Source organism: Gorilla gorilla, chromosome 4 (genome assembly GCF_029281585.2).
Source record: "Gorilla gorilla gorilla isolate KB3781 chromosome 4, NHGRI_mGorGor1-v2.1_pri, whole genome shotgun sequence".
NCBI classification, from domain to species: domain Eukaryota; kingdom Metazoa; phylum Chordata; class Mammalia; order Primates; family Hominidae; genus Gorilla; species Gorilla gorilla.
In genome coordinates, this window is record NC_073228.2 from 46,260,737 (window position 1) to 46,276,128 (window position 15,392).

At 56.5% G+C, this 15,392-nt stretch overlaps 2 protein-coding genes and 1 long non-coding RNA gene across 6 annotated transcripts in view; 2 read left to right on the forward strand and 1 right to left on the reverse strand.

The window, feature by feature from the left end:
- Window positions 1-2,931, forward strand: part of CRHR1 (corticotropin releasing hormone receptor 1) — a 51,495-nt gene extending 48,564 nt beyond the window's left edge. For 3 of the 4 annotated variants that reach the window (XM_055387820.2, XM_004041492.5, XM_019026552.4), the window contains 5 exons: window positions 247-319; window positions 561-646; window positions 823-958; window positions 1,116-1,157; window positions 1,733-2,931. In XM_055387820.2, the coding sequence (XP_055243795.2) occupies window positions 247-319; window positions 561-646; window positions 823-958; window positions 1,116-1,157; window positions 1,733-1,873 (478 nt within the window). In that variant the 3' untranslated portion in view covers window positions 1,874-2,931. The remainder of the gene's footprint in view (window positions 1-246; window positions 320-560; window positions 647-822; window positions 959-1,115; window positions 1,158-1,732) is intronic. The other variant, XM_019026551.4, reaches the window with a different exon arrangement.
- An 8,058-nt stretch (window positions 2,932-10,989) lies between these two features.
- On the reverse strand, window positions 10,990-11,893 carry LOC101142249 (uncharacterized). The gene is made up of 2 exons (XR_002005861.4): window positions 11,759-11,893; window positions 10,990-11,277 (listed from the first exon to the last, which is right to left on the reverse strand). It is a non-coding gene; the product is annotated as an uncharacterized lncRNA (long non-coding RNA).
- Window positions 11,894-12,000: 107 nt separating this feature from the next.
- Window positions 12,001-14,540, forward strand: SPPL2C (signal peptide peptidase like 2C). The gene has a single exon (XM_031011080.3). It carries the CDS (start codon window positions 12,027-12,029, stop codon window positions 14,079-14,081), a length of 2,055 nt encoding a protein of 684 aa, XP_030866940.3. The 5' UTR covers window positions 12,001-12,026; the 3' UTR covers window positions 14,082-14,540.
- The last annotated feature ends 852 nt before the right edge of the window (window positions 14,541-15,392 follow it).

Here is a 15,392-nt window from a genome sequence, read left to right on the forward strand (position 1 = left end):
ACCTCCTGCCCCGGTGCTTGCTTCCAACTTTGCATCTCATCACAGAAGATACTGTCCGTTCTGCAGATGGGACAATTGAGGCATGGCAGTGGGATCAAGTGACTTGACCTTCTGCCAGGGTTGGAATTGGGACATCTACCTCTTGGCCTCCAGCCCCAGTCCTGTCCTGGCCAAGCACTGTCCCTCCCCATGCCATCGAGGTGGACGCAGATGACCCTTCCTCCCCTTTCCTCTGTGGCCTTCTAGGTGCTGGTTTGGCAAAAGGCCTGGGGTGTACACCGACTATATCTACCAGGGCCCCATGATCCTGGTCCTGCTGGTAAGAACCTGGGTAGGGGCAGGAGACAGGGCCCAGTGGGGAGGGGCAATCAGTGCCAACCGTGGACAGAAAGGACCCCTCTACCTAGAGGTGGGGGCCACCCAAAGAGGGGGCATGGGTCAGAGATGTGCAGGTGCTCATGAGGAGGAGGGAGAACGGCAGGATCACTGAGGCCAGAGCTGAGAAGCCTGGGTCCCAAGCCTCTTGCACACTCCGGCCCGCTGGTGTGCTCAAATTGCAGATCAATTTCATCTTCCTTTTCAACATCGTCCGCATCCTCATGACCAAGCTCCGGGCATCCACCACGTCTGAGACCATTCAGTACAGGTAACCGGGTACCACCTTCCTCAGGCCTCCCCCTGATGAAACCCCTGCTCCCCATGCCTCTCACGTGCCAGAGACCTGCCACTCCCTCCCCCGACCTGGCCCTCTTTGCCGAGCCAGCGGGCAGCCCGTCCTGGGGTGGGCTGTGACTCCGAGCCTCCCCACCCGCCCCACCCCAGGAAGGCTGTGAAAGCCACTCTGGTGCTGCTGCCCCTCCTGGGCATCACCTACATGCTGTTCTTCGTCAATCCCGGGGAGGATGAGGTCTCCCGGGTCGTCTTCATCTACTTCAACTCCTTCCTGGAATCCTTCCAGGTACAGCCCTGGAGGGACACATCAGCACCTCCTTGGGTGGGGATTCTGCCAAGCAGAGGCCTGGAGGGCAGGAGGCCAGGGAGAAGCAAGGGGCAGCCCAGAGGCTGGGTGGGCAACACCTGCAGCCGACCTTTGACGCCTCCTCTCTCCTCCCCAGGGCTTCTTTGTGTCTGTGTTCTACTGTTTCCTCAATAGTGAGGTGAGGACCCGGGGGCCCTGCAGCGGGGCTCAGGGCTGCGAGGCCTGTTGGGACTGGCGATTGTCTAGAGCCTTCTCCTTCCCTCCCAGGGCTGCCTCTCTCCCTCCCTGCTCCTAGGTCCCTAGGGGTATGCTGCTGGGAGCCCCAGGGTGGCCCCTCCCACCTGTCCACTCCCACAGTGACAGCCCCCTCCTTTGCTCTCAGAGGCCGCTGGCACCAGGCTGGAAGCCAGAGCTCCAGTATCTTTGATGAGCCTGTGAAAACCAGGAAGGGCTGAGCCCTGGGCAGGGGACACATGTGGGTTGAGGGCAGGGAGCCTTCATGGCAAAGGGCATATGGTGCCTTCGTGTGGGTTAGAAAAGGGTGCCCCTTCCCCAGGACATTTGAGAAACCTGTTCCAACAAATATGCAAAGCAGCCGTGTTAAGGCTGTGAGTGTCATCCCCTACTGAGGACTTCCATGTACTCAGCTGACCTGCACAGACGCTTACCTGTACAGCTGCTCGTGGCGGCCCAGGGGAGGGAGGGGGTCCTGAGCCACAGGCTCAGATGTCGTGCTCCTCCCTGTGCCCACAGGTCCGTTCTGCCATCCGGAAGAGGTGGCACCGGTGGCAGGACAAGCACTCGATCCGTGCCCGAGTGGCCCGCGCCATGTCCATCCCCACCTCCCCAACCCGTGTCAGCTTTCACAGCATCAAGCAGTCCACAGCAGTCTGAGCTGGCAGGTCATGGAGCAGCCCCCAAAGAGCTGTGGCTGGGGGGATGACGGCCAGGCTCCCTGACCACCCTGCCTGTGGAGGCGACCTGTTAGGTCTCATGCCCACTCCCCCAGGAGCATCTGGCACTGACAGCCCTGGGGGGGGGCCGCTCTCCCCCTGCAGCCGTGCAGGACTCTAGCTCATGAGTGGAAAGTCACCTACAGGACTGGGCCGGGCCCAGGGCCTCTGGCTTCCCTGCCCAATCCTCCCTGGAGAAGGGACATGGGAATGAATAGAAATGGGGCGCTGGACACCTACAGCAGCACGCATGTCCCTCCAAGACTGTCTTCTCCCAGAGCACAAGAAGGCCAGCCCACTGGGGCCTGGGGCTGCCCTCGGCAACCATGGGGAGGCCATTTGCTGCCCCGGGGCATCATGGGCAACTCGTGACAGCCTCTGACTCACCACGATGACGCCTCTGGACCTCGGTGATGCCTTCCGACACCACTGGGAACCAAGGGCCCTCGCTCAGGAACCCTGGAGACAGAAGTCAGGTGTCATCATCAGACGTGCGGCCACAGCACTAGAGTCACCCCCCCAGGCCTCATTGGCACTGTGGCACTGCCACCAGCAATGCCCTGCCTTGCTGCCTTCACCCTGAACATTTACTACCCTGCAGGCCAGGCCAGCTTCCCCTCACTTAACCACCCCACACCAGTCACCTCCTGCTCCTTTTCCTCTTTTGTGAGAAGATGGGGGCTGGAGGGGGCAGAGTGGCCTGTGAGCAAGAGCCAGGGGTGTCCCAGTCCCAGCCTCTGGGGCAGAGCTTGTAGCCCTGGATGGCCTCTGGGGCAGGACCACTAGCTAAGCAAGCCAGGAGAAGACCCCTGCCCAAGTGGCTCTTGGGACAACGTGCTGCTTACACTCCAGGTGTGGACCGGCCGCAGCCCCCACTGACCTGCCCATGTCCAGAGGGACTGGACAGGCAGGGCAGGGCTTTGGGGGGCACTAGAAGATGAGGGTGTCGGCTGTGAGGCGGGTGGCTGGTATAAATAATATTTATCTTTTCAACCAGCATTTGTGAAGACCTGGACTCCACAGGGGGCTGGATGGAGAGGGTGTCTCACAGAGGTGGGGGCTGCTTCCCAGCTTTCAGGGGCTGCTGTGTTGCTGAGAAACCTGACCCCACTCTCACCCCGGCAAGGATGGTGCCAGGAGAGCCCCTGAGGGCCGGGAGAGGGGTGAGGGCAGGAGGGAGGGCTTTGAGGAACAGGTGGGTCTGGCCAGGGCCCCCTTAGTTAGGGACAGCTTGTTGTGAGGAGGTGAATTAGAGGGAGAGGAGGACCACGGTTAGGGATGCAGAGGAGGGACACCATGGGTCAGGGGAAGGAACAAAGGAGACAGGAGTGTGTCCCAGCCCCAGGCAGGAGCTGAGCTGAGGGGTGGGAAGCAGAATTAGGATGCTGGACCACTGGACAGGCTGTGAATGCAGCTGTCTCCACTAGGGCCGCCACAAGAAGCCATCCCTGAGACCCTGAGGTTTCTTGTGCAAACTCGAGGGAAGGGGAGTACAGAGAGGGCAACAGGGAGTGAAGCCAGGCAAGGAAGGCAGGGGAAAGGTGGGGGCTAGAGGGGGACACGGTAGCCTGTGAGCAAGAGACAGGTATGCCCCAGCCCTGGCCAGTGCCGCTCTGAGGTGGGTGGCACACTCAGGCTCCCCTGGCTTGCTGGCTTCAGCGCCCCCAGCTCCGGGCCAGAGCTTGTATAGCCCTGGGTGGCCTCTGGGGCAGGACTGACACTCCAACACTGTTGTGGGTGCCTGGAGCTCCCTTCCGCTGGGGAAGCCCTCCCTCATCCCACCCAACAGGTGAGGGAGCTGGGGTATTTATCCACCATCTCCCATCAGCTGCGGGTTGAGGGCTGCTCCCAGGGGGACATGAACTCTTCTGCATTCCCACATCAGGCTACAGAGGGCCAGAGAGAGTTCTCCGGCACAGTGATGTGCAGGTGGGTGGAAGCCAGTGTGTGCTGCATTGGAGGGGCAGGGGGTGTGAGTGGAACACCAGAACTGGACACAGGGCCCCACTGCAGCCCGGGCCTTGTCTCTGGGTCTCTCTAACCAGGGAGGAGAGCCCCGTGGGTGGGACGTGTGTATACACATGTGCACTTGTGCACCCAGGCGCACACAAGAGCTTGCAGTGTCAGGACACCAGGAACAGACAAAGGTGACACAGTGCCGAAAGCCCCGCAGCTCCTGCTGAGGGAGGGCACTTTTCGTTGGGGAGGGCCTGGGCCCGGGTGTAGCTAAGGATATCCTTGAAGGCCCTATGGGGTACTCTGCTCTGCCAATTCTCCAAGCTCTGTGCCCTGAAGTAGAGAGATGGGGTGGGGGACCCAGGGAGCACCGTGACAGAGGTAGGCTGGAGGCTTCCAGAGCAACGTGGGGGATATTGTGGGGAGTGGGAAGAAGCCTAGTAAAGGGTCCTGGCTGCCTGGAGAGACTAGAAGTGACCTGAGTCTCTAATGGCCACAACGGAGACAGCTTTCCCAGCTCTGCCTCTCACCCAGTGAAGGTGGAGAAGTGAGAAGGCGAGGCTTTCCCGAGACAATGCCAGTGGGGATGGGATGAGGGTCGCACCGCAGGGGTGGAGGAGCTGAGAGGGTGGGGGTGAGGGGAAGACAGGGAAGGGACGGTACAGACCAGGAAGTGTGGATAAGCCCAGCCAGGCCGCACCCCGCTTTCCTGAGTGGGCTTCCTGGCTGCTCTCACTGCCAGACACCTTCTGGGCACCTACTGTGTGCTCAGCACTGTGCTAGGTCTTGGGTGAGAGATGAGCAGCCACCCAGGGGGGACCCCAGGGACCCCAAAAAACACAAAGCTCAGAGCCTCTGGCTCTGGAAGGCCACCAAGAGGACAGCTCCAAGACAAGTCTGGGGGTCATCGGAGAAGCTGGAGGCGGAATCCCTGGGCAGGCAGATGGAGCCTGGGGCTCCCCTCCCATTGAGAGAATCTGAGGGCGAAGGGGCTGCTTCAGGGAACAGCCAGGAACATCTGAGCCTCAGAACCTGCAGCCCAGAGGCCCAGAGTTCTATCATCTCCCATGGCAGACATGCGCTCTGGGCTTCGTCGCAGAGAAGGCAGCCCTGAGACCAGGCATCTGGGCCATTCTGCTCAGGTTCAGCTTGGGGTGGCGAGGCCCCTGTGGGAGTGAGTGGGGTGTGATGAGCCGAAAAACACACATGCGACTACACAAAGTTGGAGGAGCCACTGGGGACCCTCCAAGCTGCAGTGGTGGGGGAAGGTCGCTGGAGGCCCTCCCAGACCCGGAAGACCTCATGCCTGGAAGAATTTCTCTCCACACCATGCCTAAAGGCTGCGGTCCCCTAATGCTACCCCCACCTGAGCCCATTTCTCCTTGACGTCCTCCTTCATGGGCACAGAACAGTAGTGGAGGAAAAGCCCCACTGTTTTTCCAGTTCAGGCCACCCCCTCCCCGTCCCTTAGTGTGACAGCACAGCCCCTGCCCAGAGGTCCTCAGCCTCCCCTCCAGGCCTCCTTCTCTAGCCCCCTGCTACTGATGGCTCAGCTCTCCTGGGACCAGGACTGGGTGGAGAGTCAGATGGGGAAAACCATGTGTTAGCAGATGAGGTGGGTTTGGAATCCATAGAATAATACCTTCATTGTGGGTATTGTAGATTACTTTGCCATCCACAAACATCCTTATAACATTCGTCTTTTTTTTTTTTTTTTTTTTTTTTACATGGGTAAATCTCTGTTCGGGGCTCTCAGCTCTGAAGGCTGTGAGACTCCTGATTTCCCACTTCACATCTCTATATTTCTGTGTGTGTGTCTTTATTTATTTATTTTTATTATACTTTAAGTTCTAGGGTAATCCTCAACTAGCCCACAGAGGTAGTAACCCACCTGTTTTTTAGCCAGGGAAACTGAGGCCTGGCAGCTCCCCTGAGATTGAAGGTCTGGTTCCAAGTCTAAGGCTTTTTTCACCCCTCAGTGAACTGAAGGGGCTTGGGTTCTGGGAGGCCAGAACCAATGAAGAGCTCTGTGGCAAGAGGGCAGCAAGGAGGCCTCAGGGTCTCCGTGATCTGGGACGTGCCCCACGTGAAGATGGGACTTCCCCAAAGATGGCCCCACCAGTGTCCAGCCGCCGAGCAATGAGAGTTCTGTGGATCCAGCATCTCCTTCCCCAGCTTCCTGACATCCTCCACCCCCCAACTCCTTAAAATGATGCTTAATTTCAAACAATGCAGCCGGGGCCACCATCAGCCACAGTGGGCCCCCCTACACCCCAGCCAAGGAGTGTGCTGCTGGCCTCCAGCCCAGGGGTACCTCAGAGCCAGCTCATCCAAACTGCCAACTGACTTCAAACTCAGCTGCCCACACTTGCTTCAAACCAAGGAGAATGCTTTCTACAATTTGCTAACAGCAACACTGATCATTATTGATTGTTTACCGGGCATCAGGTGCTGCTTAGCCCCTCACATGTTTATCTCATTGACTCTTTATACTGCCCTATGAGGCGGGGCTGTTATCCCCATTTAACAGATAAGGCAAATAAAACCCAGAGAGGTTAAGATACCTGCCTGATGGCACCCACGGATGGATGAAAAGCCAGGGAGGCCACACTAGGCCTCCGTGAAGCTTAACCCCTATGCAGTGGGAGTTCTTAGTAAGGCTGTCCTCCCAGCCCCACTGCCCCTTCCAATCCCCTCCCCAGGGAAATCCTTCCATCCCCAGTCTGTGGTCAAACAGCATTCAGAGATGAGCTAGCTGAAGGAATTGGAGCCTGCGGAGCGTGGGCCTCGGGCAGCCCACTCCCCAAATCTGGCCTCCAAGCCAGCTCCACCTGCCAGTCTCCCGTCCCCAGCCCCATCCCAGCTCTACCTCAGAGCATCACCTCCCACCCCTGCCCTCAGCTCACCAACACCTGCAGGTCCTGCTGGCAGACCAGGCTCAAGAGAGGCCTGGGCCATATATATTTATCAAAGCTCTCAGTGGCTTGGGAACACCAATGAGACTATTATTTGGAGATAAGGCCAGAGACCACCCTTGGCTGCCAGATAGCAGCCCTACTGGCTTCTGTCCCTCCAAGGGGTCCTTGACTGATCCCTGCTGCCCAGTCTCATTGCCCATTGGGCCAAGGCAGGTGGAGCAGAAGAAGGGGTGGTGGCCTCTTAGGTGCCTAAGGAGCCCAGGTTGGGGGTACAGCAGGCATCAGCTAGGGTGAGGGGGCATGGGGGCAGCAGCTGGTGGGCCTGCCTGGCTCATCCTCATCACAGGGGAAGGGGGAGGGAGTGGATGGCAATCCACTCTAGAACATGCAGCGGGGAAGCTGCTGGGCAGGGCAGCCAAGGGCAGGTGAGGGGCCAGGTGAACTAGGCCCCTTCCCCACCCTTCCTGAGACCTGCTGCCTGGGGCCTGCTGGCCCTGCTGCCCTGTGTGTTGAAGATAAATGTTCCAGGTGCGCCTAGGTCCTCAAGTAGAAGGCAGAGACACTACCCCAGCCTGCTCTGGGCAGCCACCCCGAGAGCCCAGGCCATAGCTGAGGGGGCAGTAGGGTGGGGGGAGGGAGGGGGAGTTGTGGGGAGCAAAGTCGCAGATACAGGGGGTGCCCTCCAGGAAAGGAGTTGAATCTGGAGTGGGGGTGGGGAGGGTGGCGGGACTGAAGTCTTGGAGCAGGATTTCAGCCTGGCAGTGGGCCATGGCCCCAAGGGGCATCAGACACTCATGTGAGGGCACTGACCAGTGCTCCGAGTGGCCACCAGAGGAATGATTCCAGGGCTGATGGATGGGGGTGGGCACAGGGATGGGGGACCTGGGGAAGCAGTGATCAAACATACCCGCGAAAGCCTTCTGTGAGTGGGGTCCCAGGCAGAGTCTCGGAGGGAATGAGCCTTCTGCGAATTATCTGGGCCCTGGGCAACCAGTCCACAGGTAGATCTGGGAGAAGGGGCAGGAGCAAGCTCTGCTTGAGGTGTCTGTGCAGACCCCCAAATTGGGGCATGTGCTGGTGTGATGGAGTCCAGAAGAACTAAAATGAGACCTGTCCCGAGGAGAGAGCAGCTGGAGGGGACTGGAGTTGCTCCATTTCGTCTGGGCGCTGTGGCTCACACCTGTAATCCCAGCACTTTGGGAGGCCAAGGTGGGTGAATCACTTGAGGTCAGGAGTTCGAGACCAGCCTGGCCAACATGGTGAAACCCTGTCTCTCCTAAAAATACAAAAATTAGCTGGGCATGATGGTGGTGCATGCCTGTAATCCCAGCTACTCAGGAGGCTGAGGCAGGAGAATCACTTGAACCCGGGAGGTGGAGGTTGCAGTGAGCTGAGATTGTACCACTGCACTCCAGCCTGAGGGACAAGAGCGAAATTCCATCTCAAAAAAAAGTCCCATTTCAACCATGTTAGTGCACAATTCAGTGACTTTAAATACACAATGTCGTGCAACTGTCACCACTGAGATAGAAAAAGTTCTGGAACTTCTTCATCACCCCAGATGGAAATCCCATACCCACCAGTCACTCCTCATTCTCCCCTCCCCCAGCCCCTGCCCGCCACGAATCTGCTCTCTGCCTCTGTAGATCTGCCTGTTTTGGCTGTTTCACGTAAGTGGAATTAATCGTACAATATGTGTCCTTTTGTGTCGCTTCTTCATTTAGCATAATGTGTTTCCACTTAGCATAATGTGTTTCCGCTTAGCATAATGTTTTCAAGGTCCATCCACATGGTAGCAGGTATCAAAACGTCATTCCTTCTTATGGCTGAATGCTATTCCCTTGTGTGGAGAGACCGCAGTTTCTCCATTCATCAGTGGATGGACATATGGGTTCTCTCCACCTATTCCAAGTTATCATGAATAGTCCTGCTATGAGCATGCATGTACACGCTTTTGTTTGAAGGCCTGATTTCAATTCTTTGGGATATATATCCAGGAGTATAAGTGCTGGGTCATATGGTAACTCTGTTTAACTTATCTAGGAACCACCAAGCTGTTTCCTGCAGTGGCTGCACAATTTTCCATTCCCACCAGCAGTGTATGAGGGTCCCAACTTCCCTATATCCTTGACAAAGCTTGTGATTGTCTGGGTTTTGTGACAAAGTTGGTGTGCTGGTTCTTGTTTTTTAAAAGATCCATGACTCCCTGTGTGGAGAACAGGGCCCGGAGTGAGGGTCTATGTTGCCCATTCGTTGCTGGGGGGCCAGAAAGGGTTTTACTGTCACAGCCCTCCTGTGGCCTACAGGCGAGCCTCCCTCTCCTAACCACCCTCCTGCCAACCTCCCCTTTGAAATGGGAGCACTCGGAAGGGACAGCTGGCAGCCTCCTCCCCTGGGCTCTGCCTGCTTCTCCTCACACCGGCTGGTGGTTTGTTTGCCAGTCACTTGTATTTGTTCCTGAACATGTTTCTGACAGTTCACTTGCCATTGTAATTACTGTCGTAATCTAACTAAATGTTATATTACTGATGAATCAGAAGTGCACTAACAAGGAGAGATGTTTCTTATGAAAATTCAGTCTAATGCTTTGAAGGATACTTTACAAATGAGTCACCAAAAATATTGGCAAATTAGGTGTGGGTGAGATGAGTGTAAATAACTGGGTGGGAGAGAATTGTCAGAATCTCAGATGGGTTCCACTTGCTGACCACTTCACAGGGCCCTTTAAACTCACCCTCCACTTCAAAGAATCCACAGCTGATGTTGGAGGTGATGTTTCATCCCTGTGGATTTCCCAAGGAAAGCAGCGTGGGACTGCAAGAGATGGACCCGTAATAGAAGGAGAGGCCTTGACAGGCACGGTGGCTCACGCCTGTAATCCCAGCACTTTGGGGGACCAAGGTGGCCGGATCACCTGAGGCCAGGAGTTTGAGACCAGCCTGGCTAACACGGTGAAACCCCATGTCTACTAAAAATACAAAAATTAGCCAGGTATGGTGGTGGGCGCCTATAATCTCAGCTACTTGGGAGGCTGAGGCAGGAGAATCGCTTGAACTTGGGAGGTGGAGGTTGCAGTGAGCCAAGATTGTGCCACTGCACTCCAGCCTGCCTAGGGGACAGAGTGAGACTCCATCTCAAAGAGAAAAGAAGGAGAGTCCTTGAGAAAGATCAGTGATTGGCCAGGCACAGTGGCTTGTGCCTGTAATCTCAGCACCTCGGGAGGCCGAGGTGGGCGATTCACTTAAGGCCAGGAGTTCGAGACCAGCCTGGGCAAAATGGTGAGACACCATCTGTACTAAAATTACAAAAATTAGCTGGGCATGGTGGCACACACCTGTAATCCCAGCTACTCGGGAGGCTGGGTCGGGGGAGAATTGCTTGAAACCAGCAGGTGGAGTTTGCAGTGAGCTGAGATCGTGCCACTGCACTCCAGCCGAGCAACAGAGCAAGACCCTGTCTCAAAAAACAAAACAAAACAAAACAAAACAAAACAAAAAAAAACAGCATGCTTACTCCTTAGAGGTTAAAATTACATGTGTGTTGTGGGGCTGCCCACAATTGTGCCCCCAAATAGGCATGTTGAAGTCCTAAACCCCAGTACCTGTTAATGTGACCTTATTTGGAAGTAGGGTGTTTGCAGACATAATCAAGTTAAGATGGTGTCATTAGGGTGGGCCCTAATCCATTATAACTATGTCTTTATAAAGAAGAGAAGAGACACAGAGACACACAGGGAGAATGTCATGTGACAACCTATGCAGAGACTGGAGTGACAGGCCAGGCCAGTGGGGAGAACATGAGGACAATGGAACCTGGACTGCCAAGCTCCAGCCCCCAAATCCCTCCCTTCTGGTTCCGGAGGCCCCAGGGTTACCCTCCCGCACACTAACTGCTTTGAAAACCTCATTCCTCAAATCCACTCCATCATGGGTGGCCTGAAGAAGCCTGGACAGGAGGTCCTGGGTGACCTGTGAGGGCATACACCACAGAGCTGGGTGCAAACCTGCAGAGCCAAAACCTGGGGCTCCTGGCTTCAAATCCACCTCTCACCAGTATTCAAGTCCTCTTTCCAGCGGAAAGTCTGCCCGGCCTCAGAGTTGCAGCCAGGAGAGTGGCTCAGAATCCAGCACGAAAACATTTGGAAGACATCAAGGTCCATTTAACCAGCACAAGAGCCTCAGCCTTCTTTGCTGTGTCAATGTGGGCTTCTCCAAGCCTCAGTTTTACTTACCCATGAAGTGGGTGTATTAAGGTAACATTAAGTGGCTATAACAAAGAGACCCATGACAAATCAATGCCTTAAGGAAGATCATGTCTCTCTCTTGTAACAGTCCATAGTGCACATCCTGGGCTACTGTTCCACATGGAATCCAGGGACCTGGTTCCCTTCACTTTCTTCCTCTCCATTCCTTCGGACATTGTCCTCCTCGTCATAGACAGACACATCACAGGCCCGTCCTTGTTCTGACTCCTGAGAAAGGGAAAGAGAGGGAGGGTAAACCAGGAGCCCCACAGTCTGTCAGCCTAAGCCCCTGATGTGAAGAGTTCACATTATTTTTGCTTAATTTCTCCTGGTCACCTGTCCGTTCTCAACCGTAAATGGAGTTGGAGGTGAATTCTGGTCATGTGCCTGGTAGAAATGGGGACCGACTTTGAGGGACAGCCTCAGGCTGTGCAGTTATAATGACACCTCCTTGCAACTGTGCAATAGGTACAGCTAGGGTACCTGGCACCTAGTAAGCCCTCGGTAAAAGTGCTCAATGTTACTGAGCTCAGAGCTCCAAGGGACCTTAGAAACTCTCTGGCCCAACGTCCTCATTTCTTTACAGCTAAAGAAACAGGCCTAGAGAGGAGTGACATTGGCCTGTGTTCCCCATGGGTAAGGAGAAAAGTTGGTTCAGAATCCTATCTGGCCTGCAAGCCCCATGCTCACACCTTTTATTTCAAAGTACCTGGTCTAAACCCACTAGGGTCTGGGCAGAGAGCAGGGTCCATATGACCTCTCCCCTGGTCTCCCAGGGTTGGGGGGCATCATTCTAGAGGGACCCTGTGCCCCACAGCAGCGCCCTCGGCTGGGGACCACACAGCTTTATGACTAGGTAGGTGTGGCCCTGGTTTCCAGGACAGGTGGCCAGACTGCTCTGTGACAAAGGGCCACGCCTGCCCCTGGGAGGGGTATTGGGCTGCCGCCCGCAGATGTTGCAGTAGGAACTGAAGAAGATGGCGTGCCTGGGCTTCCTCCTCCCCGTGGGCTTCCTCCTCCTCATCAGCACCGTGGCCTGGGGAAAGTACGGTGTGGCCCACGTGGTGTCGGAGAATTGGAGCAAGGACTACTGTCTCCTGTTCAGCTCCGACTACATCACCCTCCCCCGGGACCTGCACCACGCCCCACTCCTGCCCCTGTATGACGGCACCAAGGCACCCTGGTGCCCGGGTGAGGATTCCCCCCACCAGGCCCAGCTCCGCTCCCCCAGCCAGCGGCCCCTCCGCCAGACCACTGCCATGGTCATGAGGGGTAACTGCAGCTTCCACGCGAAAGGCTGGCTGGCTCAGGGCCAAGGTGCCCACGGGCTGCTCATCGTGAGCCGGGTCAGTGACCAACAGTGCTCAGACACCACCCTGGCACCCCAGGATCCCCGTCAGCCCCTGGCAGACCTCACCATCCCTGTGGCTATGCTCCAGTATGCTGACATGCTGGACATCCTCAGCCACACTCGTGGGGAGGCCGTCGTCCACGTGGCCATGTACGCACCCCCTGAGCCCATCATCGACTACAACATGCTGGTCATCTTCATCCTGGCTGTGGGCACAGTGGCTGCAGGCGGCTACTGGGCTGGCCTGACCGAAGCCAACCGGCTACAGCGGCGCCGTGCCCGAAGAGGAGGGGGGCCTGGTGGTCACCATCAGCCGCAGGAAGCAGCAGCAGCTGAGGGAGCCCAGAAGGAAGATAATGAGGACATCCCAGTGGACTTCACGCCGGCCATGACAGGCGTGGTGGTCACCCTGTCCTGCTCACTCATGCTGCTGCTCTACTTCTTCTATGACCACTTTGTCTATGTCACCATCGGGATCTTTGGCCTGGGTGCTGGCATTGGCCTCTACAGCTGCCTGTCACCCCTGGTGTGCCGCCTGTCCCTGCGACAATACCAGAGGCCTCCGCACAGCCTCTGGGCCTCTCTGCCGCTGCCTCTGCTGCTGCTGGCGAGCCTGTGCACAACCGTGATCATCTTCTGGGTGGCCTACCACAACGAGGATCGCTGGGCGTGGCTCCTGCAGGACACACTGGGCATTTCCTACTGCCTGTTCGTCCTGCACCGTGTGCAGCTGCCCACTCTCAAGAACTGCTCCTCCTTCCTGCTGGCCCTGCTGGCCTTTGATGTCTTCTTTGTCTTCGTCACCCCCTTCTTCACCAAAACCGGTGAGAGCATCATGGCGCAGGTTGCCTTGGGCCCTGCAGAGTCTTCAAGCCACGAGAGGCTGCCCATGGTACTCAAAGTGCCCCAGCTAAGAGTCTCCACCTTGACCCTGTGCAGCCAGCCCTTCTCCATCCTTGGCTTCGGTGACATCGTGGTCCCCGGCTTCCTGGTTGCTTACTGTTGCCGCTTTGATGTGCAAGTCCGCTCCCGTCAGGTCTACTTCGTGGCCTGCACCGTGGCCTATGCTGTGGGCCTGCTGGTCACATTCATGGCCATGGTCCTCATGCAGATGGGCCAACCTGCCTTGCTCTACCTAGTGTCCAGCACCCTGCTCACCAGCCTGGCTGTGGCTGCCTGCCGCCAAGAGCTCAGCCTCTTCTGGACTGGCCAGGGCAGAGCTAAGATGTGTGGGCTCGGCTGTGCCCCTTCGGCTGGCTCTAGGCAGAAGCAGGAGGGCGCAGCAGACGCCCACACAGCCAGCACACTTGAGAGAGGCACCAGCCGAGGAGCAGGGGACTTAGACAGCAACCCTGGAGAAGACACCACTGAGATTGTCACCATATCTGAGAATGAAGCCACCAATCCAGAGGACCACAGTGATAGCTCCAAGGGCTGGAGTGATGCCCACTTGGATCCTAATGAGCTGCCCTTCATCCCCCCTGGGGTCTCGGAGGAGCTGATGCCACTGATGCCAATGGCCATGCTGATCCCACTCATGCCCCTGATGCCCCCGCCCTCAGAGCTGGGCCATGTCCTTGCCCAGGCCCAGGCCCACGAGACTGGCCTGCCCTGGGCGGGACTCCACAAGAGGAAGGGTTTGAAAGTAAGAAAGAGCATGTTGACCCAGGCTCCCTTGTGAACTGGAGGCCCTGGGACACACGCCTCTCAAAGGGCTGGTGGAACACTGCAGAGCAAAGCCATGCATGGCAACAAGAAATCAGGGCATCAAAGAGATTTCATATCTACCCAAGGAGTCTCTCTGTTTGTCGGGAGTGCAAGAGAGCAGCAACCACATAATAAGAGTGTGCAGGGCTCGAAGGGTCCTTAGGAGTGGGCACCACCCCCAAATAATGAAGGGGGGAAACTGAGGCTCCAAGAGGGCCTATGACTTGCACAAGTTCAAGCGGCAAGGTCGGGATTTGCATCCAGGGCTCACTGGGCAGCTACTCCCCTCTGCCTGCTTGCCCAACCCCTTCCCAATCCAGAGTGGCAGCTTCTTAGCCTGGCACACAGCCCCCATCCCATCCCTGCCACCCACCCTAGGCTCATTGCCCATCTTCTCTCCATGCTCAGGTCAAACAGAACTCTTTGTCCTCCCCACCCGCTCTCTCTGCATATGCTGTTCCCTCCAGCTGGGATGCCCTTCCCTCTCCAGACAGAAACACTCCAGCCTGGCTCCCTGACACACTAGAAGATTCCTAAGCATCCTTTACTCCTCAGCTCACATCCATTCTGCAAAACGTCTCTGTTCAAGAATCCCAGGCAGCAGCACCAAGCCCAGCAAGTTCCTGTATGCACCACCCATTCCATCTTCAGGCATTGAGTATGCCCCTACTACGTGCATCGCCATGTGGTGGGCACAGGGAAGGCCTCTGTCTAGCTGGGGGAGGGGGAGGGGGGGGCAGACAAGAAACAAACTTAGAATTGTCTCAAAGAGGTCGGGAGGGGTTGGAGAGGTTGGGGCCAGGGTGGAAGAATTCGGGAGACCAAGGCCTCCCTCACTGACTCTAAGTAATGTTCAAGCCTCTTTGGGTCTCTGTAGTCTCATCTGCAAAATGAGACTTATAATACCATTTCCATCTGGAGGCAGGGGCATGGACAAGATGACCTCCTAAAGACTCTACAGGCTTTTAGGCCATGTAGGGTGCTGATGTGTTGCTTAATCAGAGCAGACAAACTCTGGGGTGAGAAGGCTTCCTGGAGGAGGTGTTTTTGGAGGGGAGGAAAGTGTATCCCAAGAGGCAGTGTGGTTCAGTGGTTAGGGTTCTACAGCCAGGCTGCCTACCACAAATCCCAGCCCTACCACTGACTTGGAGTATCTCACTGAGCAAATGACTTATCCATTCAGTGCCTCTGTTTTCTTGTGTGTGAAATGGGATAAAAGGACCTACCATCTGGTTCTTAGGAAGTTTGAATGAGTTGGCCTATGTCAGGTGATTGGCACAATGCC

Coding starts and splice junctions, on each gene's coding strand:
- SPPL2C (XM_031011080.3), top strand. CDS start 12,027: ATGGCGTGCCTGGGCTTCCTCCTCCCCGTGGGCTTCCTCCTCCTCATC.